This window comes from Strix aluco, chromosome 1, assembly GCF_031877795.1.
Source record: "Strix aluco isolate bStrAlu1 chromosome 1, bStrAlu1.hap1, whole genome shotgun sequence".
In the NCBI taxonomy this organism is placed as follows: domain Eukaryota; kingdom Metazoa; phylum Chordata; class Aves; order Strigiformes; family Strigidae; genus Strix; species Strix aluco.
This window is the reverse complement of record NC_133931.1, coordinates 37851992-37879511: the sequence shown is the minus strand read 5'-3', so window position 1 is coordinate 37879511 and position 27520 is coordinate 37851992. Positions and strand designations below refer to the sequence as shown.

The following is a 27520-nucleotide window of genomic DNA, read 5'->3' as shown; positions in this document are numbered from 1 at the left end:
ATTACAGGAGTAGGGTATGGTGCTTCCACTAGGTGACTAACTTCTATTACTTGGCATAATAATTTCCTGTAATAAATACCCATAATTAATGGATGCAATCAGAAAACAGCTAAAGTTCCCCAGAAACACTTATTTGCACAAACTCCACATGCAACGTTTATACAAGCTATGGAAAGAAACCCTAGACCTCCTTCAAGCAGAAGCCTATGACACAGCAGCACAAAGCTACCATGGTAACGCCTGACTGCCAGGTCTAATTGCATTTCATAAAACAGTTCCAAAATGGATTTAAAAATCTGCTGCTTAATTACCATCTTCCCCACTGGCAGCACAGGATTATTTGATAGTAATTCCTTACAATTAGAGAGCTCCACAGGTCTGTGCACAAGACTTCACGTCAAACCATGAATTCATTCAAAATGCAATGGCAGAGAATAGGGAAAGGAACGTAAGATAAGGAGTTTCCATCTCAAATAAACAGGATCAAGAAAATATTTCAAAATTACCATTACATTTACAAATTGAACGCTTCTGCTTTTCTGAGGCTATTAATGTCTTCTGCTGTCACCACTATAAATACTGGAAGTATTAATCATATTACCTTTATTATTTGTAGCTGAACCCCTTCGTCTGTTTGAGGGCCTTGGAAACAACCACATATTGTCTCAATAATTCTATCAATTAATTTTTTGCCTGGAGCTGTGCTGTCTGGAGCATTCCCTGTCAAGTGCCCATATGCTATAAGTTTCTGGAGAGAAGAAAAAAACCCCATATAAATAAGAGCTTAAAAAATAAGTCAGCTTTTCGTTATAATAAATAAATTCACTTGATAGCTCTAACTTGCACAGACTAATTAAAATAGCACATTTTATCCGAACTCTCATAAAACATCAAGAATTTTTTTAAAATGTCTTCCAGATTTATTCAATTTTCATTCAGCAACTGCAATACAAAGTTTGTCAGCAAGCTTAACATTAAAGATTTTGTTCATCAGTTAACAATGTTTTAAAACAAACAGGATTCTAAAAACTAACTCACATCACACAAGTCTTCATATGTAGTCAGCACAACAAATGTTTTTAATACCAGATAAACCAGCTGCAAATGCTTTCTATTTAAGCTACTAGCTAGTCTTCGGGTTTTAAGTGTTCTATTATCCCTTTCTCTCTCTAGGTCTTTAATACTTTAAAATGGAATTTATTACAAAATTAACAAAATCCTCTTCCAAACACTTCAGGCATGAGAGTCATCTCCACAGCCCACCTACTTAAAAATACACAGAGTAGCAATGCATCACAGCATGAGAGCATGCCAGGCATGCACATGCCTGTGAATGTAAACATATTAATTGAGTTCACTGTTGGGCTACTCAGGAGAAGCAAATGGCTAAATTCCATGCTGTAGAATTTGTTTTGAAAACATTACAGGAGCCTCTGAGTTTTGAGAGACTAGACATCTCAAATTGAAAATATTTGACTTCAATTATAAATAACATTAAATGAATTTGATAATGTTATACCTGCTATGTTAGTTCAACACATAAACATGTGAAAATAGGTAGTTGTACACTAACATAATGAAACTGATCCAAACCTGTAACTGCAGTAATACATATATACACAAATAAACACACACATGCACTACATATGAAATAAGATACATTCGCCTTTTGTGAGAAAGATATTAAATTTGGTTGTGTGTGGAGTAAAATAATAGAAAAATGATGACATTATTTGTTACATAAAACTGTACTTCCTCTCCAAATCAAGAGTTTTATAGTTGACAGTTAATCATCTTCATACAGACCTGTAAACAATCTAGAGATGTACTGACAATCCTGGGGCACTTCGACTGGCATGCCAGTTCAAACGGTAGGAAGTATTTGTCTGCTTCAATGAAGCTTGTCTTTGATTTCACGGGTGGAAGAGTGCTTGAACCAGGCTTGGCTTCTCCATGAGGGGGACTAAACAGAATGATTGTATTAGAATGATGTAAGTGATCACACAAATCTCACCACCACAACGTTTATATATAAAATATCAAGAAAATTAACATTAGGGAAGAGTAACTTAACTATGAAGTTAACACAATGCTAATATGGTCGTATAAATATTCTTAACAGCTTTTATACTTCATCTGTCTCCTTTACGGATCAGTCAGGCTGACCTATTTGCACACTAAGTGGATATTCAGTGGTCCCTGTTGGTTTGAAGGCATAAAGACTTGTTTCCTCTGAGAACAGGAAAAGACTCCCCTTACTTGGTTGGTGAAAGCAGAGAGGAAGAAGGGAAATCTTCAGTATCATTTCCACATTAAATGATAATTCTGAGAGAAGTCTAGTCTCTTACTACTAGGACAGATAAAAACACAACTTGCCAAAAATTTTAATCACCCTGAAAGTTAAACTACTGAACTACTACATTATGATACCAGTTTGGTTCAGTACTTTAGAGAAAGTACATCTATTTTGGAGATTAAAACATATCTGAACTTCAATCCTGAACATACTTGGGGAAAAAAAACCAAACAAATAAACAACATCCCCACCCCCCCAATGAAAATACAACCAAAACTTTCTATCTGTACTTCAGATGACACCACAGAATTTAAAGAGTTCAGTGGTTACCAATGTATCTCACTAGGGAAATGTATCTGAAATGACTAACTGTACAAAATCTGAGAAAATTATTAGCTGTTGAAGCCTTATTGCTTACAGCACCTTTAGAAAAGGCATGCTCATTAATACTTAGCTAAAAAGGACAATTAAAATGGGTAATTTTTCACTAATCTGTGTGCATCAATGCCATTTGCCTTTGACTCAAAGCAAGATGTTTGGATTTTTCATTTCACAGACTAGGTCATCACCTTTATCTAAAGCATTCCCAACCTGTTTTGTGCACACATATATATCTTTACATAAAAGGTGAATTATACAGACTTGGTGTTATTAAAGAGCATAACTTCCTATTCTGTAGTGAGGGATTACAAAATTCTTGCAGTAATTCAAATAGATCTTTACAGAAAAACTGATTTCAAATCCAGGCCCTATGTATTTGTTGAAAATTAAATTAGATGCTTCAAGGAATGCAGATGGTAGAAAAAATACATTTTTCATGTTGCTGAAGTAGAAGAATGAACTGCTAAGAGTTTATTATAAATCCAGCGAATTAATGCAGTCCCATGCATCATGGAGAGAGCCTTAAACTAATATGATAAATTATTAATTTCAACTTTTCAAGGAGCAAACTGGATTGTCCTTGAGAAGATGTTTGGTACCACATTCAAACAGCCCTCCTTGTTTAGGCTGCTTAAAAAGGGCACCTAAATTCTGTCTTAATAGTGAATAATTAAGTGTAAGATTCTACTTTCTACTAAGTAAGTTCTCTTTTGAAGGTTTAAGGACTTTTCCCTACATATTTTTTTCCTGAAGAAGAGCAGAGGTTTGTCTTTTTATTGGATACATAACTTTATTTATTGCCCAATACTGTTTTGCTGGAAACGGAGCTCTTTTGGACAAAACCCCAATCAGGTAATTTGCAGAGGAAGTACATGATTCTTCCATGTTCTTAAACCTCTCTGAAATTCCTATAAAAGCTTTTCTGTGAGGAATGGAGGGGTGGTATCTCTTCTCGCTCATGTCTTATGACAAGACTGTTCTTCATCTACTAATTACATCTATTGAAACCACTAAAATTAGGTTCAAAAAAGCACTCCGGAAATAAAAAGATTTTTTCAGAAAGAAGGAGCAGGCCATGATGAGATTCCGAAAATAAAGAACCCATGCCACAGGCAAGCTACTGCAGGAGCCTGAAGCTTCTCTTAATTGAAAACTATTAAAAAATGCCCAAAATAATAAATATGGAAGATGATGCTCCATTTGCCTCTGGAAAGATAATGCAATAAGCTCATCACCTTGCTGGTGACAGAAGGGAAGGGGGTAGTAGGGAGAGGGAAGAAGAGAAGCCCAAAAGGTCTTTTCTTCTTAATGTCAGCAAAGAAATTCAGCTGGTATTTTTCCAGAAGACTGCAAAACTGTCCTCAACAAAACTTTCTTCCACCAAGGGATCTACCAAGCATGAGAATTATGAAATATGCTGATATTTATGTATCAGCCATAGAAACCGGCTAAGGTATGTATCACACAACAAAATTTTAAAAATTATTTTGGCAGCACTTGCTGTGTAACAGTTACATAAATCAGCCTGTCCTTTTTTATTCCATTCCCCTCCACCCCACTACCAAACATCAGTTCTGTTTAAAAAACAAACAACAAAACAAAAGAAGCAGTTTTCCATGCAAAATTTCTGGGAGGTGGAAATGATCTATTTTTCAACACATTCGAGGTTAACCATGAAATCAATTTTCCTGAACAGGGACTGGAAAAATTTGAAGAATTATCATTATAAGTCCCTTGTTAAGCTATTCAAATCTCAGTTACATAAATAAGCTGAAAATGATTTGATAAGCTAATAGGTTTCACTATTCTAAGGCTTAGAAAAACAGTATTTTCTACTGTATATAAAAAATTTAACTCTACACTAACAATAGGGTAAATCCATTCACAGTTTCCAAGTCTAGCAATGCCTTCACAGCAGCAAAAGGCTACTGTCAAAATAAAGACAGCACTGAAGAAACCAAAGTCTATTTAGAAAATGTACATAGGCAGGTAAGACACAGACATTATACCAAAAAAATCACAACTTCAGATATTAACAGGATAGAATTTAAGCATCTGAAGTTCAGAAATGGCTGAACCATACTTGTATAAATCATTATAATTCTGAGCTCTCAATTAGTTTTAGCATGGTATTTAACTACAGGATCAGCTATTAGTTTTCCTTATTCACTGCCCAAAACAAATCTCCCTCACTGAATACTTAGCGTTAAGCATTTTTTTCTCATCATGCTTCATAATGTTGACTTCTGCTTTGTTTATACTACTCTAAGTAAAACCTCTTGTAAAACCACATTACTACTTTTTGTCTGAGACTGTCTTGTGGTGCTTGGTGCAACATTTTCTGGACACTACACAAATATTAAATTTGCTTTTACAACCTTACTATGGGTTGATGGTATTATCTTTATTTTGCTGGTGGAAACTGAAGCACAGTGACTCAGTCAGATGCATCCATTAATTTTTACATGCCCAATTTGATAAACTGTGAGACTAAATTTTTCAGCATATTTGATATTAAATTGTCCTTTACATCTTCTGAAGCAAAGTTCCCACTGACTACCTTTCCAGCTAAAGTGCTTACATGTTCCGAACCAAAACTTGTATATTTTAGCTCAAATACCCAGGAGATGAAGCAGAAATCATTAGCAGCCAATTCTGACACCTGTGGTTTAAATGATTTGCCTAAACCAGAAATTCAGTTACAGGGCAGAACACAGGTCCCCAAGCAGCACTCATCTGCTTAAGCCCTAAGAACACTTTCATCATCAGTTTCACCCACTGATCTGATTCTTTCAACAAGCGGTATAAACAGTCTTCACCCTGAAGCCCTGACTCATGGTTAATAATGTACATTGAATGAGGAAGAAAATCCTGTGAAACATATAATTAAATAATGGATTCCCCAGTTTACCAATACTTAAAAATTTACTTGTTGATAGCAGAAGAGTGCTGAATGTCAATTTTGGCCTCTACCTTCACTTTTAGAGGAATTGCTTCCAAAAATCCACACCTATTCCCTAACAAGGTCCTTTCCAGATCCTATCTTTTCAAATTACACTACTTCTCTACCCGTTCCCACTTCCTCACCCCAACCTCCTCCCCTCGCTCACTCACAGTTTAAGTCTTTTATTTGTATTCCAGACTCTTCCCCCTCCTCTGAACCCACTTCAAGAGCCTTTTAAGCTCAGTCCCCTCCGCCAGGACTTTCTTGCTGTGTCACCCACAAAGACCTTTTCTAACCTTGATCCTCATTCCTACCCTCCCCAGCCAGAAGGTATCAGCCTGCTCCCTCTAAGCTATCTTTTGCCCCTACTCCCAGGCCCTGGGCCTTGCACCATAACAGCCACCACAGCACTTTTAGCACATTTCCAGATACCATCAACCTTACAAAATATATTGAAAATGCTTTTCAGAGAGAGCCTATAATCTCAATGCAGAGTAAGTATGGTACACATTTTAAGAAGTTAAAAGCACTATCACTCAATACGATGAACTATCACATACCTTTGCTTTTCTGTTTCAGCTTTTATTTCCTCTGTAAAATGAAACAAAGACATAGTTATGGAAATGGTATCATAACCACAAACACAAAATTAAATAACTGAAAATGATTGGAAAGCACAAGTATCTAGGCAAACATTTGAAACCAGGATTAGTTTAAAACAGAAAATACATGTTTATAAGCAGTTTCATAAGAGCTTCTACCACCTGCATTGGTTGCAAACTGTATCAAGATTACAAATCTATATTCAAAACTTAATACTTAAATTTGCATCCAGTCATGCCAGCTAAACACCATGTCCCTAGAATGTTTCTGCCAAGACATTGGCAAACTCTTTTCACAGCTCATGCATATAAAAATAATGAGGAAAATGAAATTATTAAAAGTATTGATCTATCAATAAAGGATATACTGCTTGTTAAATGTGGGTTATACAGAAAAATGAAGAAACCACCATTGCTGATTCTTACATGAAACCTTGATGACTAATAATGATCTTTGATTTTTTAAAAGTGTTAGACACCACAGTAATGACTAGAGGGGAGGGGGAAAAAAGTCTGTAGCACGTCTGTTTCATACTATTTTAAAATATATTAAAACAGAAGGACTAATAGTTTAACGCTGTTGACAAGACATTCTGAGTATTTTTTTACAATACATTTCAAAAAAATGATTTTAGGAAACGTCTTCAAAATGTACAGGATCAAGTATGAATATATATATGTTTTAAGTAATCATCTCAGGAAACTTATTCTAACATCAAGTTCTGCTTAAACATGCAAAACCACAATCAACTAAAAACAACACTTTACTTTGCTTTTTGTGTATAAGCTTTAAACTAGTGGCATGAATTGATTCTGACCAAAAAAAGAATTTAATATTTCTAATTAAGCTCCCATGCAGCAAAAGCACACTTTGTGTCCTATCCCTCATTTACCATTTCACACAGTCATACTGATTCACTTACATAAGACAGGTAAATTTGATATTTTATCACAAATCACTAGTATCAAATATGGTTACTAATAGATTTGCACAACATCAAGAAAAGTAAATGTAAGGAGTGCACATCAACCTAAAATCTAAGTCTTATTTCTGATGTGACTGATGCTCCTGTTTACCCCTAGTAAATCCCAGAGGTTAGCAGGTCAATGGTTCATCTGAGAAACAGCTAGTTCAGAAGTGGTTCAAATCTGTGTTACCTAGGATTAGACAAAACATGAAAATAATTCCATATTCCAGATATTCAATATTCCTCAATAAGTAACAATAATAACAAATCTTATAGTCAGCAATGTTTCAGGGAAGTATGACTTCCTACCAGGTACGACCCTTGATCCGTTTACGTGCTTGAAGTCTAATTCCTGACCAACAGGAAGGAGAATAAACTCTCTTCCTCCCTTTCCCCCAACATCTACATACCTTTCATTATTTTACCTTTCACTTTAGCATTCACACCCAGAAACTCTCCTCCCTGAGATGCTCTGAAGTCTGTCAACAAACATTACCAACTAACAGATGCAACTGCGGAATGGCTTCCAAGTTCAAAGTTTCCAACTAAAGCAACAGAACTGAGCAGATTCTCCCCCAATACACAATTATTTTGAACACAGAATGAAACACAGTACAGAAACTAAGTGAATCCTAATGCTCTGCTCAAATAGTAATCTAATTAATAACAGCAACGAAATATTAACAAATTTTGCCTGTAAAATGACACAAGGTGTTACAGTAGTGTAATTAAAAAGGTGGGGGCAGACACCCAACACAAAAGTAGAAATCACATGTTACTGAACTTGAATTAGTTGACTAAAACTGCTTTAAATCCTCCTTTTTATACATTAAGTTCTGTTTAAAATGATTAACATATTTAGAAACCACTTAGTTATAAAAGTCAAACTTAAGTCATGCTAACAAACATTTCTACTGTTTTATATTTATAATTCAAGATCACAACCCATTTTATCATATTTAATATGAAGAAAGATATTTGATTTCAAGATAAAGCAATCAGTATCAGCTTGTTATAACACAAATTTCAGTTTACAAATTTATCAGATTTTAATAACTTGTAAGAAACATAATAGTTTATTTAACAGTTTTATGTAAGATCTAAAGGATCCTAAATGGTACAGGAGTCAACTATTCAAGAAAACAAAAAGATGTGTGCATTTACAAGTTATTTTATACTTTGTCTAGGACTGAAAAACTCCACAAACAAATGTAGAAAAATAATTATTTCAGGGTATTGCTATAAATAAAACAAAATGCAAAGCTCCACTTCATGGCCAATTCTGGTTCTCCTTCTCAGCCTGCACCACACCACTGGAATGCTAACCCCCTGAGGCTAACTACTCCCCCCTAGGGAAGGTGCAAATTATAGTGGAACTTGTTCATTGTTCAGAATAGAAACAGTTGTGAGTATTGAATTAGTGTGGAAATTGTTTAAGGAAGTACAAGCAAGCCAGTTCTCCCCTCCCCACCCTCTGTATTTTGCTAGTAAAAGACAGCACATGTCCTAAGCACAAATATTCTTCCGGCACTACTTAAAGCTGATGTGACAATAGGTAAGTGTTCAGACACTTTACAGGTTCCAAAACAGTGGTTAAACCGTATGCTTAAGTAAATTTCTTGAGCTGAAAGCACTGCATGAACAAAGACAGTCCCTGGCGAACAGACAAACATAAAGCAACATTCAGGAAAAACAAGATCAGAAACAGCAGTTCCGCTTTGCACTAACTCATTTTGTTCCTGAACTTAAAAAAAAAAAAAAAGTATCGAACCCAGCTAGCTGTCATCTGGATGCTACATCAGCCTATCTCTGAATTTATTCTCTGCTTTGTAAACTGTAACAGTACTTGCAAAGATTACCAACATAATAATAAAATCCAATCAGAGCTGCTTAGAGCTCTCACTGCACTGCTAATATTCTAACAAATTATCACTATTCTTTCTTAAAGTACTACAAGAGATTGTCTTCAGAATAGGTCACACCAATTTGTATCAGAAAATGGGAATTTTTGTAATTGAAGGAAGTATACTACAATTACAAGGAAAAAGCTTATGCAAGTGTCAATCTAATTAAATGTTACTACCCTTTCAAGCAGCACTGCATCAGTCTATTAATATGAAAGTATGGATTTTATAACCTTTGTTAAATAAAAAGAAAGGTTTTTATAGTGGCTGGTATCAATTATTTTAGAACACTAAAATATTTTAAATGGCAGATAAACACATGATATGATACTATTACTATGAATGAGGTAGACAGCAGGCTTAAACTTTACTGTTACCCTTGAGAACAGAGAAAACCTAATTTCCTTCACTGTCTGATTGTTCCCTCTGCTCTTCACGCCAAAACACAAATTAATCACAGTACAATTTCATGGTCATGTAACAGTCACATCCATAGGAAGCATACAAAAATTCAAGAAGCATTATCAGCAGAAAAACAGATTATAATAAAGGTAACTAAAAAAATCTCATGCTAGATAAATAATCTGTTAAAGACAGATGAACCAGAACATTGACTGATACATTCTTTTAAATGGGAAAAAGTAACTCCTGCAAAACTAAAAATCAGCTAGAAAAGGGAGATAAAGCCAGGCTTGAAATCATATGCTGCTTCCTTGTTCTGCTCTCCCTCTCTCCAAAACACACAATCAAAACCACAAAGGAGAGGATCCAAGAGCTCCTGGAAAAGCTTATTATCTCACCATCACCATTCACTTCTTTGAAGAGTAAGAGAGGATGTAAGATGCTGGAACAAGGGAAGAAAACTGTAGAAAAGGACTACAGCTTTCAGGGTCTTCCTCTGTATTATCTGTGATGTAAACACAGAATTACTATGGAAAAGAGCTCATATTATTCTATGGCACTGAAAGAACGATATGTCCTAAAATGGAACTAACTGGTGTATAATTAGTACTCTTAAATAAAAAGTGCAACAGAAATAACAAAATCAGTCCCTCCTGAACTCTCATATTCACACACAGCTCTAGAAGACGACCTCTTTATAGAGCTCTATCACAGAATTAATGGAAATATACATGGCTTCTGCACACACAAGATAGAGCTGATCCAATATGCATTATTTTGCAGTTTTACAATGGCCATGCATCTCAACTGTTTCATGTGTCATGTACATTAGTTTCAACATAATCTTCCACTTCATCTACACCTGCACAGACTACAATAATTTCAAAGAAATCTCTGAAAAGGTCTAAGACCTTTCTCATATGGGTGTACCGGTTTTGGCTGGAATACAGTTAATTTTCTTCATGGCAGCTTGTATGGTGCTGCGGTTTTGATTTGTGCTGAAAACAGTATTGATAACACAGGGATGTTTTAGTTACTTACCTAGCAGTGCTCACACAGAGTCAAGGCCTTTTCTGCTTCTCACACGGCCCTGCCAGTGAGTAGGCTGGAGGTGCACAAGAAGTTGGGAGGTGACACAGCTGGGACAGCTGACCCCAACTGACCAAAGGGATATCCCACACCATACGACATCATGCTCAGCAACAGAAACTTGGGAGAAGGAGTTTCCTTGCTGTTGCTTGCAAACTGGCTGGGCATTGGTTGCCTGGTAGTGAACTATTGCTTTTTTTGCACCACTTCTGTTTCTTGGTTTTGTTATTCTTTGCTGTTGTGTTGTGTCTGGGTCCTGTCCCATCCATTCCATCCCCCCCCCCCCGCCTTTTTTTTTTTCCTTATTAACTTGTCTTTATCTCAAACCAAAGTTTTCACACTTCTACCCTTCCAATTCTCTCCTCAATACCAGTCAGTGAGTGGCTGCGTAGGGCTTAGCTGCCAGCTGGAGGTAAACCACCACAACAGGTATCCATAATTCCATTCTCACCTCTCCAACTTTAATTCACTATTTCAGCATGTCATTTGAACATTTTTCCTTACCCTCTTCAGACTGCTCAGTTTCTAGTATGAAAAAAACCCCTAGTTTCCATTTTTTTTCCCATTTAACATCTTATAAGCAGCCTATCTCATTTGCAACTATAAAATTAACAAATTTCTCTCTAATGACAGTGGGTAACACCTAATCAGCAAGGTCAAAATGGGCCAAGTAGGTCAAGCAGGTGCTGTGGGCAATACTGTCTTAACTGGTCTATAATGCTGATCAAACTCCAACTTAGAACTAATTCACCGTTTACCCCACTAATCCGATTCAAAGGATGATTTAAACCTTAACTACACTGAAGGGTACCTCTAATTCCCATTTGAAGTTTGTTTATGACTGGATTATTCCCTTGGTTCCTATGCCAACATTCCCCTACATCTGAAACAGACCCTCTCCTGTAGGTTATTGTCCTGGTTTCAGCTGAAATAGAGCTGATGTTTTCTTCTTAGTAGCTAGCATAGTACTGTGTTTTGGATTCAGTAAGGGATTTGGTATGAGAAGAACGTTGATAATACACTGATGGTTTTAGTTGCTGCTAAGAAATCAAGGACTTTTCAACCTCCCATATCCTGCCTGTGCTCAGGAACACAAAAAGCTGGCAGGGAGCAGAGCCAAAACAACAGACTCAAATTGTCCAGTGGAATATTCCATATCATCTAACAACATAGTATATAGATGAGGGCTGACAGGGAAACTGGCTCTCGCTCACGGGATTACAGTTTCAGGATTCTCTCTTCTCAGTTGGCGGGTGGGGAGCAGTCACATTCTGCATTACTCATTTGTATTTTCCATTATTGCTATTATCACTATTATTTTATTTTACTTCAATTATTAAATCAGTTTTATCTCAACCTATGAGTCTCCTTACCTTTACCTCCCCAATTTTCTCTCCCATTCCCCGGGGGGGGGGGAGGGTGAGTGAGCAGCTGCGTGGTGTTTGGCTGCCAGTTGGGTTTAAACCATGACAATTACCTTCAGGTAGTATTTCCTTCTGCTTACCTAAGTATGCCATAATATCATGTAAAGTATAAATATTCTACTGTTATACTTTGGCAGAAGTCAAGGATAACATTCTCATCACGTAAGGGATAACTAAATGGTTACCTTCAGGAATGGTACACAGAGCTAAGTTCTATGGTAACAGCTGAACATCAAGTTGCATGTGAGATTACAGGGAAAAGAATTCTTACGGAACTTGCTATTGGGAAAAGGGCAAACTATTTACCATAAAATGGAAAGATACCTTACAAGTTCATTAAAAAGTATGATGCTAGAAAAAACCCCCACACTTAAAAAACATTTAATACATATCTCACATTATATTTTTCCATTCTTGCTTCAGAATTGTATTCAAAAACAAGAGCATATTACATTCCCACAATACTGTATTCCAAACAACTGATGTTGCCTGCCAGAGAAGCACATGCATATGTCTCAATTCTACAAGGATCTGCACATCTAAAGACTAATATTCAGTATATAATATTCATATACATACATCAGAATTAAAAGTTTATTTGCCTAACTGAAAGTAAATCTATTGGAACAGAAACCATCCTGCACTTTCACTGGGGAAAAAAAAAAATTACCTCATAAAAATTACATCCAAAATGTATACACCCATTCCTCTGCTCACCGGGGAAGAGACAGAAGCAGCTACTCTTCCACTTAGTATTGGAAAAAAAATTGGATTTTCCAACTCTTCTTAATGCCAAAATGTATGCAGATGACTAAAAATCGTAATGATATTAGAACTAAAAAAAAAAGGTATTAAACATAAAATGAATTCAAGACAGTAAGCAGTGGCTTTTTAAAGAATTGTAACCATCCTGGGTAATCAGCCAAAGCAGCACAGGCTGCAATACTCCAAGGAAACGAGTCAATGTTTGGAGCTCACATTACTTATATCATAGAAGACTACTGTGAGAAGGAAGCTATTTGAATTCAATTCTTCCCAAGTCAAAGCAGGTGGATGAGATCCAAGGAACATGCAGTGAAGAGGAATTTAAATTATATCGATATCTATATTAAAAAAAAAAAAGCAAGTGAAATCCTATTAGAACATTAAAGGCTTTGCTTGAATTGACTTGGCTTGCTTCCTTCCACCCAAATATTCTAGAGACTGTCTCCAATATCATACAAAATATTATGGCAACCAAGGCATTAAAAAACCCCCAATTTTTCATCATTAACAATACCGAAACTATCCTTCTTCGTGTCAAGGTATACAGAAGCCCTCAGAGACCTAGCAGTCTACAGGTACTCGTCAATTTAATACTGTAAGATAAAAGTTAGCTGTACTGTAAGTAATGTAAAACTAGAAATTCAACATTCATTTGAAAAGAACTTTAATTAGCTATATTCTCAACTATGTAATAAGATTATTATATACATGTTGATAGTTTAATTAAAAAAAAATACCACGTTTGTACGCACAGTAGTAAAGCCATATAAACATGACAGGAATAAAAAACATCCCCAAAACAATCTCTCCCTCAGAGGTAAACTTCCAAGCAGATCATGCTGAGTAAGTTTTCCCCCAAAAGGGGTTATTAGAATGTATTTCTAAATATATATCCAAAACTTGTTTCTTTTCTTGATATCTGCTTCAAGCAGTGTCAAAAAGAAGTAGTCTCCTGTCTATTCAGCTAAAGTAAGGAAGTATTAACATCTCAAAGTCAGTAACTTCAGACTTCAGAAAAAACCTAAATTAGGTCTAAGGAGTCCAAACAATAGAACTGGAGAAACACACAGTCATTTTCAACACAAGGTTCACTGCATTCGGACAATGATGATCCAGAGATGATCTCTGTGGGCAACTTCTGCCAAGTCAGTACGTCTAAGAAAAAACAAGTTTATGTAAAAATACATGCTGCAAATTTGGCACTTACATAAACATTGTTCTGGACACCCAAACCCCTTACAGGTCTTCCGCAAAGCTGAGGATTTGCTAAGAGACCGTGTCAAGCACACACACTGCATAGGAATTTTCTCCAGGCTTCCAGCTGACCACTCTTCTTGCTCTCACAGAGCCTCTGCCTCACTGCTTCTAAACTCTGAACTACTCCAGTTTCAGTATGTTTTCTTGTGCTGAAGATGTATGGAGGAGAGTAACTAGTAAACTCAGATTGAGGTATTTTCATCTCCCATTTCTTTTTTAACTGTAGCAGTGTAATTAACTTTCAGTAACTTTTAATCCATCTATCTTCAACATTAATCCAGATCAGTGTATGTAAATAGCAAACAAACATAAAATGAAAGCTTCATAAAAAGCCTCACTGGGATCTCAAATTACCATAGAATAATGAAACTGTTTAGTACAATACTGTTATTCCCCTAAATTATCAAATCAGGTTGACTTGACTAAAACTGGTAATAATGTATGGAAATTCATTACAGGAAGATAGTACTGAAATGATCAGTATTTTAGGTAGCCTGCAGAAGAAACCACTCACTATGAAAGCTGAAATTGTTCCTTAAATGGAATTTCCAAGATGCCTATCATAACACTGTGTCTTCCTGTAAATCCTATAAACAGCTTTCTCCATCATACCTTCTGGGATGCAGGGAGATCTCTCCTTCTTTCCCTCAAATCCTCCTAAACACAGTGACTGTAAGATAGACAATAAATGCTATTTGTGGGAGTCCAAAAGGCTGATAGCAGCACTGGGCTTTTAGGGGTGCAGTTTTTGTTCTTTGTTTTAATCATGAAGCTAACCTAAAGAGAAATGGGATTGGAAGAAATACAGACACAAGCGCAAGCACATAGAGCATCAAAGCGTGAATCTCACCTGTGTACATTCTCCCCATTGTAGAATACCATTGTCTCGTTCCCCTCAAAATTCCTGAGCCCAGACTTTAGCATAGACCCTCAGTTACAGTTTATTTACACATCTGTTCTTATGACTGCTGGTATTTGCTGGGGTCAGTTAACCTTTCATTCTACTTAGTTTCCTCTATCTGCAAGATTACAGCTCACAGAGCTATGGCACATGGATGGAAAAGAAGAAAGCTCCACGTGAATGTAAGAAAGTCACTGCTGTGGTCTTCACACAGCATTTATATAATAGCAAATAATTATTGTACAGACAAATAAAAACAGCCTTAAGAGCATGTATTTGAACACTTCCACTTGCTTTCCATTCCAATGTCTTATGCTGCTGCAACTTCATGTTTACAGATATTGGAGGAGTACCTAAGGAAGCACAGATTAATCACACTATTTAAGAAGCATTCCAAACAAACAGCAGTTACATTTTGAGTTTGACAACTCTTGATGAAATTCTGTGTAGATCCTCCTTGTTGTGCTCTACAAAATCCTGAAACCCTCTAATCAACTGAAATACTAAGTCATATCTCATTAGCTTAGAAAAACAGAGTAGACCTTTGAAGTGTATAGAGAAATATTTATGTTTACACACACACACAAAGTAAAAAACCCAAAAGTCACGAATACAAACTTTGTGAAGTGCTTCAACTTTAGGTGACACTAATTTTCTGAAAAGAGCGATAATATAAGAAAGGAGCATTATATGTTGTTACTTCTCATGCCATATTTTCTGATTGTTAAAGGTTTGCAGTAAACCCTATTGAAGTATTTATCTACTTCTGTATCGGCAATTCAAAAGGTGTTATGTCTGATGGTCCTTATTGGGCTTCTTATCTGTGAAGCAATCTTCTCACCTATTCTTAATTTTCTTTTTAGACAGTCATACATACAGAACTACAGCTTCTCCCCACCCCTACTCACGACATAATACTATTTGGGAATACGCAACTCTGGTTGTAAATTCAGAAACTTGAATGCACAACCTGTCTCCACTCAGTCAACCTTACTACCTGCTCCTTCAGCTCATTACGTATGACATTTTCAAACAAAGAACCACTGGCAAATCTTCTCAAAGGAAGAAACTTCTCTAGTGGCCTCATTCTGTTTAAAATTAATTGCGAATGATTCAATCCAATGGGGTTTTATGACTAGATCTTCTGTAATAATCTTTCTACTTGCTAAACCAAGTCGAGACTACTGTCAAGTTGCTTCACTTGGGAAGAGGAGGGGCAACACACATACAGGTCACACCTTGAGAAGGATAACTGAATTGTAGACATTATTAGTAGCATATATTCTAGCACGTGTTTGAAAAGCTCATTTTCTGCAGCAGTAAATCCCTCTGCTTCCCCTCAGTATTATATGGGTCTCCATCCTTTATCAAATCCACAGCAAACTCCCAGCAGTATCCAAACTCGTGTCTTTACCCCTTAATTTCTGATACTTAGATCAAAATCAAAGAATAGAAATAGATTTTTTATTTACATCTTTAAACACCATTACAGGAGGATAGCCATGCACATTTATTTTAATCAAGCAGGAGATACCTTTCAAATATCTTGTTCCAGTCTTTTTTGATACCTCTTCCCACTACCCCCATATATCCCACTACCCCTATATATCGGTTTCAGGCTCAGAACTCATGGTGTGAGTTGCTGAAAAGGTGCATTAACATACAAACAATTTTGTTGCTGACCAAATACATAGTCACCTAACCAGATTATAGGAAGGATCTTGCCTACAGTTTTCCAATATACTTTAATCCAATCCAATTGAGAGTGACCATGGAAAAAGACGGTTCCTCCTATTCCACGTGTCTCTTCGTGCTTATTTGCACACTCCTTACGCAATCACTGCCAAGGCACAAAGTTTAAATAGCTTGATAATTTCAGTTTTCATCGGGTCAGTGAGCTATTTCAACTCACTGTAGAGGTACGTGACCATGAGTTGCAACACCTCATGTGTATCACATGTTTTGGGAAGGAACAGCTGGAACAGAACTACCCATTGCCCACAGGTGCACTGGAGTAAGTAATGCAAAACTTTACCCACTATGTTTCATCAGCATTAGTATGGTTTGCAATGAGGTAAGTTTTGCAAGGACAATAATGTTTCTTTATCAGGTAAGGGGGGGAAGCTTGCAGCTGTATATTCCTCTTCATATTCACAATGTGTATAGTGTATTCTGACCCTTCTTTCTCATGTCCTATGTTAAAATTCTTGTGAGTTGTGTAAATCCTGATTCTAGAAGCTACAATCCCAACATATAAACACAGCAACAGGTATCTATAAAGAGGCATGTAGCACAACATTTTGAAAATAGCATAAACTAACTTCACTCAGCTATTTTTATTGTTGTGGTTTGAGCTCAGAGGGCAACAGAGTACCATGCAGCTGCTCACTCCTCCCTTCCCCCCAGCGCTGAGAAAGGGAAAATAAAGCAAAGGTACCCTGCACTCCCCCCTTCCCCCCAGCACTGGGAAGGAGCAAATAAAGCAAAAGGCCCAGGAAATCGAGATAAGGACAGGGAGGGATGACCCCATCCATTACGGCACAGGCAAAAGACCAACTCGTTAGGGGAAGAAAAAAAGAATGTAAAATTTAATACAGACACTAACAGCAACCACACTTATCAGACAAAATATGACTGTGAGAAGCATTACCACATCCAGAAAACACTTTCCCCCATCCCTCCCTTCTTCCTGGGCTCAGCTTTGCTCCCAGTATCTCTACTTCCTCCCACCAGTGGCACAGGAAGCAGGGAACAGGGGGTGCAGTCAGTCCTGACCTTTTTCCACCTCAGGGTGGGGGGGGGACTTCTGGCATTCCTCCTGGGTTCCAGCGCAGTCCCCCTCTCACAGGAGACAGTCCTCCACAAACCAGCTCCAACATGAGTCACTCCCACGGGTGTGTGGGTCACCCCTGCCTGTTGCAGTCCTCCCAGCGCTGAACTACAACTGCGGGGCCTTCTTGCCATGGGGTCCCAGCCTCCTTTGGGCACAGTCACCTGGGTTGGCGTGGGGCCCCCCACGTGCCGCAAATCGATATCTGCTCCACCAGTGACCTCCATGGGTGCTGGGGGGGTGGGCCTGACTCCTCACCACAGGATACAGGGGAGTCTCTGCTCCCACGCACCTCCCCCCCCTTCTCCTCCTCTCTTCCACTGACCTTGGTGTTTGCACAGATGTTCTTCTTGCACCTTCTCCTCACAACTCCCACAACTCCTTCCAGGTTACCCTTCTTAAATACGTTATTGCAGAGGCACAGCTAAATGGCCTGGCCTTGGCCAGAGATGGGTCCGACTTGGAGCTGGGGAAGCTTCTCACAGGGGGCCACCACGCGAGCCTCCTCCCCTGCTACCAAAAAACCCCTGCCACTCACTCAAACCAGGACATTTGTACTTTTTGCTGCTTAAAGAAAGTAAGCAGCGTATATATTCTATGCAGACCTACGCGTCAACTACTACTCAAAACAAAGAAAGACTACTCAGCAAGAAAAACTTAGCGAATTGTTCAATGTGTTAACCGGCATAAACTTTTTTGCTACTTAACATCCCTTTCCTCCTGACTGCATCATCTATCTCTAGTATACCAGTACAACTGTCTGTGCACATCTTCTATAAAATTGCAGAGGGACCTTACTAGTTGAAAAGTTACAAAGTAGCACTGGATTAAGAAAGTAAATGTTGAAGTTTTTAACTTAAATTTTAAAAGATTTTAAAAAAATATGGATTAGTTCCTTCATCTGGTTTTACCATGTAGCTAAGGGTAGGATGGGAAGAAAACAAATGCTTTAGCCAGTATCACTGCTACTGTTGGCAAAAGATGGGGTGTTAATTATAACAGACTAGAATCACAGAAAGAACAGAAAATCCAATTCAACATGGAACATGAAAATGTGTGTTGAGAGAGGTCATTTATTTCTTTACTAAAGAATATGAGAGGACAAAACACTGCAGAGAAACAACCAAATTAAGACAGACCCCCTAGAAGAGTTTGATCAAAGGATACACTACAATTATTCAGGTCACAATAACTGTAATTTACAGAAAAAGCAATTTTCCCAACTGAGTGCAATGGTATACAGTATACAGATCAATATACAAAAAGGTTCTTACCAACTGTCTCTCATGAAAATACCAACGTGCTAGAATAAGAAAAGCATTGCAAGTCTTTGTAGACAGAAAAAAAGCAGCAGCTTCTCTACCACAGTAATTGATTTTTCAAAGTCTTGCCAAGAATTAAAACTGCCGTCTAAGTAACTCATAACAAGGTAAAGAAAGTAATTACCAATTATAAATTCTGTAAAATAGGTATTATAATCAGCATAATTCTTTACAGAAGTGAGACTTTATATTTACATCCCCTCCATCACTGCAACCCAACATTACAATGCACCTTTATGTGCGTGAAGTTCCTGAAAGTACCTGTAACTCCACAAGAAAGAGTTAGGAATCTACCAATTTAATTAAGTTTCAAATTTAAGAGAGGGGGCTTGAAGGATGATAGAATTTAATGGTTTGAAATTAATATGTAATTCCTCCAGTTTCTCTAGAATAGTTCATGCAAAATAACTGGACTTTCCTCCCCACTACTGTTTACCTGATTCAACTGATGTGATGCTTTAGTTTCTCAGCATATTCATCAGAGAAAATAGACTGAAAAATCAGGACAGACAGAAATTCTCAATAGGATGTACTGAGGGGACACTCAATACATCCATTCCTCCTCTCTATCAATTTTCTCAAATATTCACTAGTCTATTTGAGTGAGTATTTGCTTCAGTCAGCAGAACAGTAGCTCGTACTGCATGTAAGACCAGATTGCACACACTCTCTGAGCATGGTGGGTTTACGCTTCCTCAAAGCCACGAGGAAACCAGTAACTCTGTTGTTTAAGATTGTGAAACGTGTTTGCCTAGTTCTAGCGATGATGAATCATCAGTAACTCTTAATTTGTCACAGAGTTTGATATGTTGATCTCTGAAATGCAGTCTCAGTTCCTCTGCTTCAACCTTTAAGAAATTAAACTTGAATCTAGGTCTTTATATTTTTCCCTTTGAGCACTGAATATAATTTAGCTACTTCACAGTAGAAAATAGAAATTTAAGACTATTTGACCATATATATATCTCAAAATTTATATATATATATATATGCACGCGCATGGACACGCACACAGTATCTCCACATATAATGTGATTTTTACTCCCTTGATCTAATCTATAACTTGAAGAGGAAGTTTTAACTCAGCAGAACAAAGGAAACACCACAAGCATTTAACTAATAACTTTGAATCAGAAGATAGGTCATGACTGAAACTGCAGTCAGAATACTAACACATTTCCAGCCTCTACCACTGTTTCAGACAGCCTGATAAAACTTTTAATGAAAAGTACTCCTATCTACTCTAACACAATACTGAGTCTTCTTTTTTATTTTGAAAAGTTAAAATTGAAACTCATGAATACAGGCGAATAAAAGAATTAATTATGTATGATATTTCTAGTGAAAACTATCAGATATGAAAGAAGCATAGCATCATTTCTTACACAGAAGGCAAGCTTGTGGTAATGCACATTGCGCCTTTTCATGTCAAGCTGGGCTTCGCCCTTCCCCCTTAACAGAGTAGCTTAGTCTCCCTCATTTTTAAGACCAGAAACTCAAGCACATCCCTCATACTCTGCTTGGAAAAGTGTGAGTTTCTGCCAAAACACAGAGATGACAGAAGCAGAAACAAATTCTGCAGACACAAAATTACATTTGAAATAGGGAAAGCATTTTCAATCAGATCATTTCCATCTGTCTGAAAAAGCGTATCTGAAATTAAATACATCCAGAACAAAATCCTGTTATTTGTAACTTATCTGAAAGGACACAATGAGCTTCTCTTTGAAGATCATCTTTAAGTCTGACCTTTAAGTTCAAAGCAGGCAAGCAGGAGCAGCCCAACTCAAAAAAATTATCTCACCCCTCTGCAATATAATTGCTGGATTCTTCCACCATATCCATCCCTGTAAGAGAGAAGCTTCTGCACAGTCTGATATGCTGCTGCCTATTTATTATCTTTGGTAATATCTAACCAGTGAAAATGCCACCCAGAGAAGTGGTAGTCTGTTCCGCTGGAATTACTCACACTACTGCATGACAGGGCTCTCAATCTAACTTAAAGCCCTGCTTTCAACAGATCATAGGTCCCATTCAATCTGGATTTCTCTCTGACTTTACTCCATACATTTCCAAAAGACCTCTGTTACACAAGAACATATCTTCAGCATTCACTTGCAGCCAATGTGATAAATACAAGGCTTAACAGAAACAAGTCTGTTAGGTAACTGAGTAACTCTTAAAATTTAATTAACATTTTCAATTGTTTGCATTGACAACTGAAAACGCATTCTAAACATTCAATAGAACCTACATCTAGAAACACAAAATGTCACATTCAAGGTAGGATTTGGTTTGATATATATGGTGTTTCTACCTGCGTGTTTTCATGCATGCTATTTGCCTGACCTCTTCTAAGTGCAAAGTTGTCAATGCAATCAACAGCTGAGGAAGCTGTGCAGCAAACCAGCAGGATGTGTGCTTCAGGACTTGCCTAAGCATTCTCCAAAGGCAGCAGAGAGCTGATCAATATAATCAATGGAATAAAGAGATTTGATACATATGAAGGCCTCTAACCTTAGACATCTTACCCTTTAACTGAGTCCTGTTTCAAGAGTTTATGCTCCCATGACAGAATCAACAATCTAGTAACAGAAGAACAAGTGACAGATAACATGAATTTAAGTCACAAAGCCAGTTTCTCAGTTTTTCCTCAGCACCCATATTCCCGTACTTTACCAACAGTATTACAGTTGTAAACATAAAGCACTATATTTACTTAATTTATGACAGAAACTCAAAGAAAAAAAGACTATATTTTCACTTATGTACTTGGGTTATTTATGAATCAAATTTTTAAAGGCCTAACCAAATACAAACTGGAAAAACAATCTGCAGCACGTTTTGCAGCAGTTGAGCTCTCCTTGTGTTATGCAAGCATTCTGTTCTTCCTACTTCAGATGCAACACAGCTTTTTACACCTACATGCAAAGTTTAATCCCAGAATTAGTGTATCTTCAGTTCATGATGCCATTCCCAGAACACTAGTATTTTCATCATCATTTCATGTCATAAGACAGGGATTTGCATGCAGTAGCTCTAGTCCATTTTGTTAAGAGAACAAGTTTCTTTCTCCTTTCTAGTCAAACATGCATTTTAATACATAAAATAATGAAAAAAGAAGATGATTTAGCATAAACATTTTTGAACTTAAGCACTACCTAGTTCAAAAGCTATTTCACCAAAGACTGCAGACATAATGGAACTAAATGAAAATACATTTCAAACAAGAGGAAGGAGACAACTAATAAAGTTTGACATATGATGAGTGCTTCATGAAATACATAAACAGATCAATATCCAAAGATGCCAACAAAAAAGGTGCATCCCTATCCCAGATTTTTAAGATACAGTTCATGTAAACTTTAAGAACTGGGGAACAAACCCAGAAATCAAACCTAAAATCACCAGACTGTATTGGACAAAAAGATACAAGAATGGTAATTTTGTCTTAAACCCTTGATATCTAGCCTGTATTTTGCTTCCACGAGTGGCCAACAGCATATGCTGAAGTAAATGCAGATTAAAAAAGCAGGGCAAGAATGCTGCAATAGTCCCCTCCTACCAGCATCTAGCCATCTGGGGCTTATACTCTTCCTGCACAAAGGCTGCTCCTGCAGGTTTGACAACACTTGTGGAATTTTCATTTAATCAGTTTTTCAACCATTTAAACTTTGGGATCAATGTAATTACAAGCCGCAGGAAAGAATACATTTTTGCTTTACTTCAAATAAGCTGAGTTCTTCACAGGATCTCCAGATCCACATTATGAAAAATTACAATCAATTATTCTCTCACTTACAATCCTACAAACTTCCTTTACACCCATCTTCCTCATTTTTTCCCCTCCAGGGAGCAGAAGGCATAGTCTGCTTGATCTCTTGTGGAAGACAATACATACTGTCAGTCATCATTGTTGACTTCCAATGCATCATTTCTAAATCCATTGTCTCTCTGGGAGGTAGCAGTGAGCAGAACTACACATGGAATACATGGTATCTTTATAAAGTGGTGCATCAGCTTCATTTTTTTCCCTCTATTGTTTTCATATTTGTCTTTTTGACAAAATAATCAATATTTTGATACAATCATTCACAGTAGCTCAAATTCTTCTCCCCCTCTCCACTGGATAGAAGTCTTACTTAGAGCCCATGTTTGTGCATGCTCAATTTAGGCTGGTTTTCTCCTCCATTTCTCTTCTGCTCAGATGGATTAGTTTGCATTTATCAACACTCAACTGCTGCGATTTTATCAAGTGGGTCAGTATAGCACAATTGCCAGCTTTAACAGGTTGTTTTCACGCTTTTAAATATTTTCGTTTGTCACCTCACCATTCACCCCAAAATACCATGAACCTTTACAGAACTGAATTAAGTCTCAGTTGGGAAAGCAGAACATGTTGACAGCTCAGTACCTTCAGGAACCTTGAGCGAGCAACCTGGTTGAAGTTTAGTGTAAAATTGGATTACCTAATGCTTATCTACACACTCATCAACTGTGCCTTACAGATTTGTGATGGTAAATTTCCCCTCTGCAAAGTGTGCGGATTCTTCCTCACCACAGCACACCATATCCATTCTGTTCTCTACCAGCTTTATTCCTTGCTACAGGTCAGATTTGCCAGGCTGAACTCAAGATTTCTCCATTCCTTATACCCTTGGCACTTTTTTTTAAAAAAAAGATAAAACCAAAAAGACCAACAGTACTCACATTTAGTACCTCCCACTCCTTTGTTAGTAAGCAATGAAATTTTAATATTACTGCTCTATTAAACACTTCAGCAATTTCAGATTAGAGGCCCTTTAAAAACTTCTAATGAGTTAACAGGAACTCCAGTTTAAACTTCAAACTGGGAGTTTTTTTCTGTCTCATTCCTTGTAATTTCACTATAGGAAATTTCCTCAGCTTCCATATACAACAACAAAGCAAATAATATATTTTGGTCTCCTTCAATATCTCTGTATTCCCCAAATGCTTCTGTGATACCATTATCACTTACAAGCCATACAGATATGGGTGTGTTTTCTTCTTTGCTATTTGTTCATACCGACTTTATCACAGGCTTTTCATAAGCTTTTATCAATAGCTGGTATACACTTATTCTGTTATAAAACACGTGACAAAGAATCACCATGTTAGCTCTAAGCATTTTGCTCCCTTCAAAGTGTCCTCAATCCTGTATTGGTCTTTTTGAAATAAAAATATACATGCTTTAGTGAGTCTTTTTCATGATTACTATGAAGCTGAATTTGAGCATATGTCTGAGCATGTAATGATGAGAAAGTTCACTATTACAGACCAGTTCTTCAGTTGCTACATCTTAAACCAATTCTTGGGTAGTGCTCGAGAAAGCCTCGAGAGCTGCTCAATATGTCTTAATTGAATGTTACCTGTCAACACAGTTGATTTTTACCTAAGATTTCTGTAAAGTACAGCAAATTAGACATTTATACCTATGTGATTAATGCCATGGAATTAAGACTTTTCCACAGATTACCCCTCCTCATTCCTGGCCTGTTAAAGACATATTTTAGCTGACCATTTTTAAAGTCATCCATCATTCATATATAAGCAAGCATACGTTTGTTTTTGACGTAGTTACCTATTGATGAAACTATTTCTTAAGATTTCTCTGTTATCTTCTACTATGTTCTACCTGTTCATTTGCTTCACTGGTGACAACTGAAGACCAAAATAAATGTTTTACTAATGCTTTGTATTTATTCTGGCAAGGACAGGTTGCTGCTGCAGAACAAGACCGTCATGTTTCTGGATCATCTGGCAGTGCGAACAAAAGCTACATGTCCACTTTTAACACAGCCCACCTCTTCAGTAATACTTTCTCATGTAACACAATCCTTCAAACCTTTTTGCTTTTTCTTATCAGGAGTAAGCACACATGCATAGCAATGATTATGCATCCCTATTTTAATGTATAACCAGCTACTACAAACTACTATTACATACACTGAAGTCACTCAAGTTTCACAGTTTACTCACGGTAATTAAAGCAATTACACCTCTGCTGTCCCCTTCATGAACACAAGCATACAATATATTAAATAGGTGTGATATACATATGAAAGAGACTCATGGAATAAAATAAATCCTGGCATATAATGACAATTATTCTAAGCCAGGCATGTGAGTGTATTTCTCTCGAAGTAGGTGTTTATTTTGACTGCTAAAATCTTCTTTGTAAGATAAAATCCAGAGTTAAAACTGATAGAACTGATGTAGTAAACCTTCCCACATCCTGCAAAAAGGGAACCTTCATGCTTTTTGATGATAATCCTGACAACAGGGGCAATCATTTGCTATAAAATTTTCAATGTCTATGAGAAGGTTTCATATACCTTTCTGTCAAACAATCAATACTGTGAATTGTCAAAGTCTAGATACAACTCGAGGACAATAAGCTCTTGCGCAGTGTGAGGAATCAAATTAAAAGATCTCTCTGCAATATGAGAAAAGCTACGTTTTATTTTTAACTTCCATCCTTGCTGTAGATATCTGACTGCAATTATTTTTTTGTCCTTTTGGAAATGGGTAGTTTAAAAGGTAATTTAGAAGTTGGAAATTACTAAACTTTAATTTCAGACTTAAATACCAGATTCTTGTAAGTTCATCATATCTTGAGAAATGGACAAAAAAGCATATTCCCATTAAGTAGCCTACTCACTACAGTAACTTCAAAAGCAATCTGCAAGTAGGGATGAAAAAACAAGAAACAGAACACATGACACCACAAGAATTTTACCCATTTCAAGCACTAAAACTTTAAAGGTCACATAGAATCACAGAATGGTTTGGGCTGGAAACAACCTTAAAGATCACCTAGTTCCAAACCCCCTGCCACGGGCTTTCACTTCCACTAGACCAGGTTGCTCAAAGCCCCGTCCAACCTGGCCTTGAACACTTCCAGGGAGGGGGCAGCCACAGCTTCTCTGGGCAACCTGTGCCAGTACCTCACCACCCTCACAGTAAAGAATTTCTTCCTTATATCCAGTCTAAATCTACCCTCTTCCAGTTTAAAACCATTACCCCTCATCCTATCACTACACTCCCCGATAAAGAGTCCCTCCCCACCTTTCCTGTAGGTCCCCTTTAAGTACTGGAAGGCCGCTATAAGGTCTCCCTGGACCCTTCTCTTCTCTAGGCTGAACAACCCCAACTCTCTCAGCCTGTCCTCATTGGGAAGTTGCTCCAGCCACCCAATTATCTTCATGGCATCCTCTGGACCCAGTTGAACAGGTCTATGTTCTTCTTATGTTGGGGGCCCCAGAGCTGGACACAACACTCCAGGTGGGGTCTCATGAGAGCAGAGGGGGAGAATCACCTCCCTCGACCTGCTGGTCATGCTTCTCTCAATGCAGCCCAGGATACAGTTGGCTTTCTGGGCTGCAAGTGGACATTGTTGGCTCATATTCAGTTTTCCGTCCATTAATATCCCCAAGTCCTTCTCTGCAAGGCTGCTCTCAATGCAGTCATTGTCCAGCCTGTATTTGTGCTTGGGATTGTCTTGACCTATGTGGGTCGAGACAATGTATAGACATGTAAGACATGTACAGACATGTAAGTCTATACATGAATTATACTACTGGTAACCTTCTAATTAAAAAAGCATTATGCCACTTCCCTCTTGCTGTAGCTCTGAATCGTCAGAAAATAATCATCTTTTCCAGATACAAGAAGACAAACAGGAGACTACAATTTAATGATTGTCTATAAAATTCATCAAGCTACATTTGACCGGGGCAAAAAAAAATATTGGATAACCAAAAAAGTATGGACTTAAGTTTATTTTTATGTCTGTGGTATGCCCCTCAAAAAAGGTTACAACCATATTAACTTTGTAATTTTCTCTCAACCCAAAATTTGTATTTGTAATAGAAAGCTCAAACTTTAAATGAGAAGTCCTGATGTGAGATCCTTCAAACGAAGCTTTCAAAGTGATCACACTGTTATTGAAGTCCTGATTTCTTCATTAGACTCTGATAGAGGAAGCAGCTAAAACTAAGATGTTTGAATGAACGCAAGAAGTAAGAATATGACAGTATTCTGAAAGCTTCAGTGTGGCCACCTTCAGCACATATGCATTAGAGTATTAATACAATGAAACCTTTACTTTCCATCTCATATCTTTTATTTACATTAAAACCAATTTTTTTTTAAAGTTCAGACTGCTTAATTTAAGACAACTACTCATAAGACAACTCTTTATTTTCTCAGATGCTGATCAGAAGGCAAGTGGAAGACTACTTAAAAAGGTCACCACTACACAGTACTGTTAACTCTGGAGACCCACGTTGCACACCGCATTACAAGGAAGTGCTTCTTTTACCATTGCTTACCAAAGCTGAGAACGAGACAAGGTATTCTGTTCAGTATTTACTGGATACACTGGATGCACAGTTCATAATAAACTATTAGGA

The 27520-nt window shown here is 37.3% G+C and overlaps 1 protein-coding gene across 4 annotated transcripts in view; it reads right to left on the bottom strand.

Moving 5' to 3' along the window:
• The window catches only part of ARFGEF1 (ARF guanine nucleotide exchange factor 1), a 100742-nt gene that overhangs the window by 60881 nt on the left and 12341 nt on the right, over positions 1-27520 (bottom strand). For all 4 annotated transcript variants that reach the window (XR_012622408.1, XM_074817705.1, XM_074817688.1 and 1 more), the window contains exons 2-4: positions 6182-6212; positions 1807-1963; positions 602-748 (exon numbers count right to left, since the gene is read on the bottom strand). Coding sequence is in view for 3 of the 4 variants with exons in the window: in XM_074817705.1 (XP_074673806.1) it covers positions 602-748; positions 1807-1963; positions 6182-6212 (335 nt within the window). In the remaining variant the exon portion in view is untranslated. The remainder of the gene's footprint in view (positions 1-601; positions 749-1806; positions 1964-6181; positions 6213-27520) is intronic.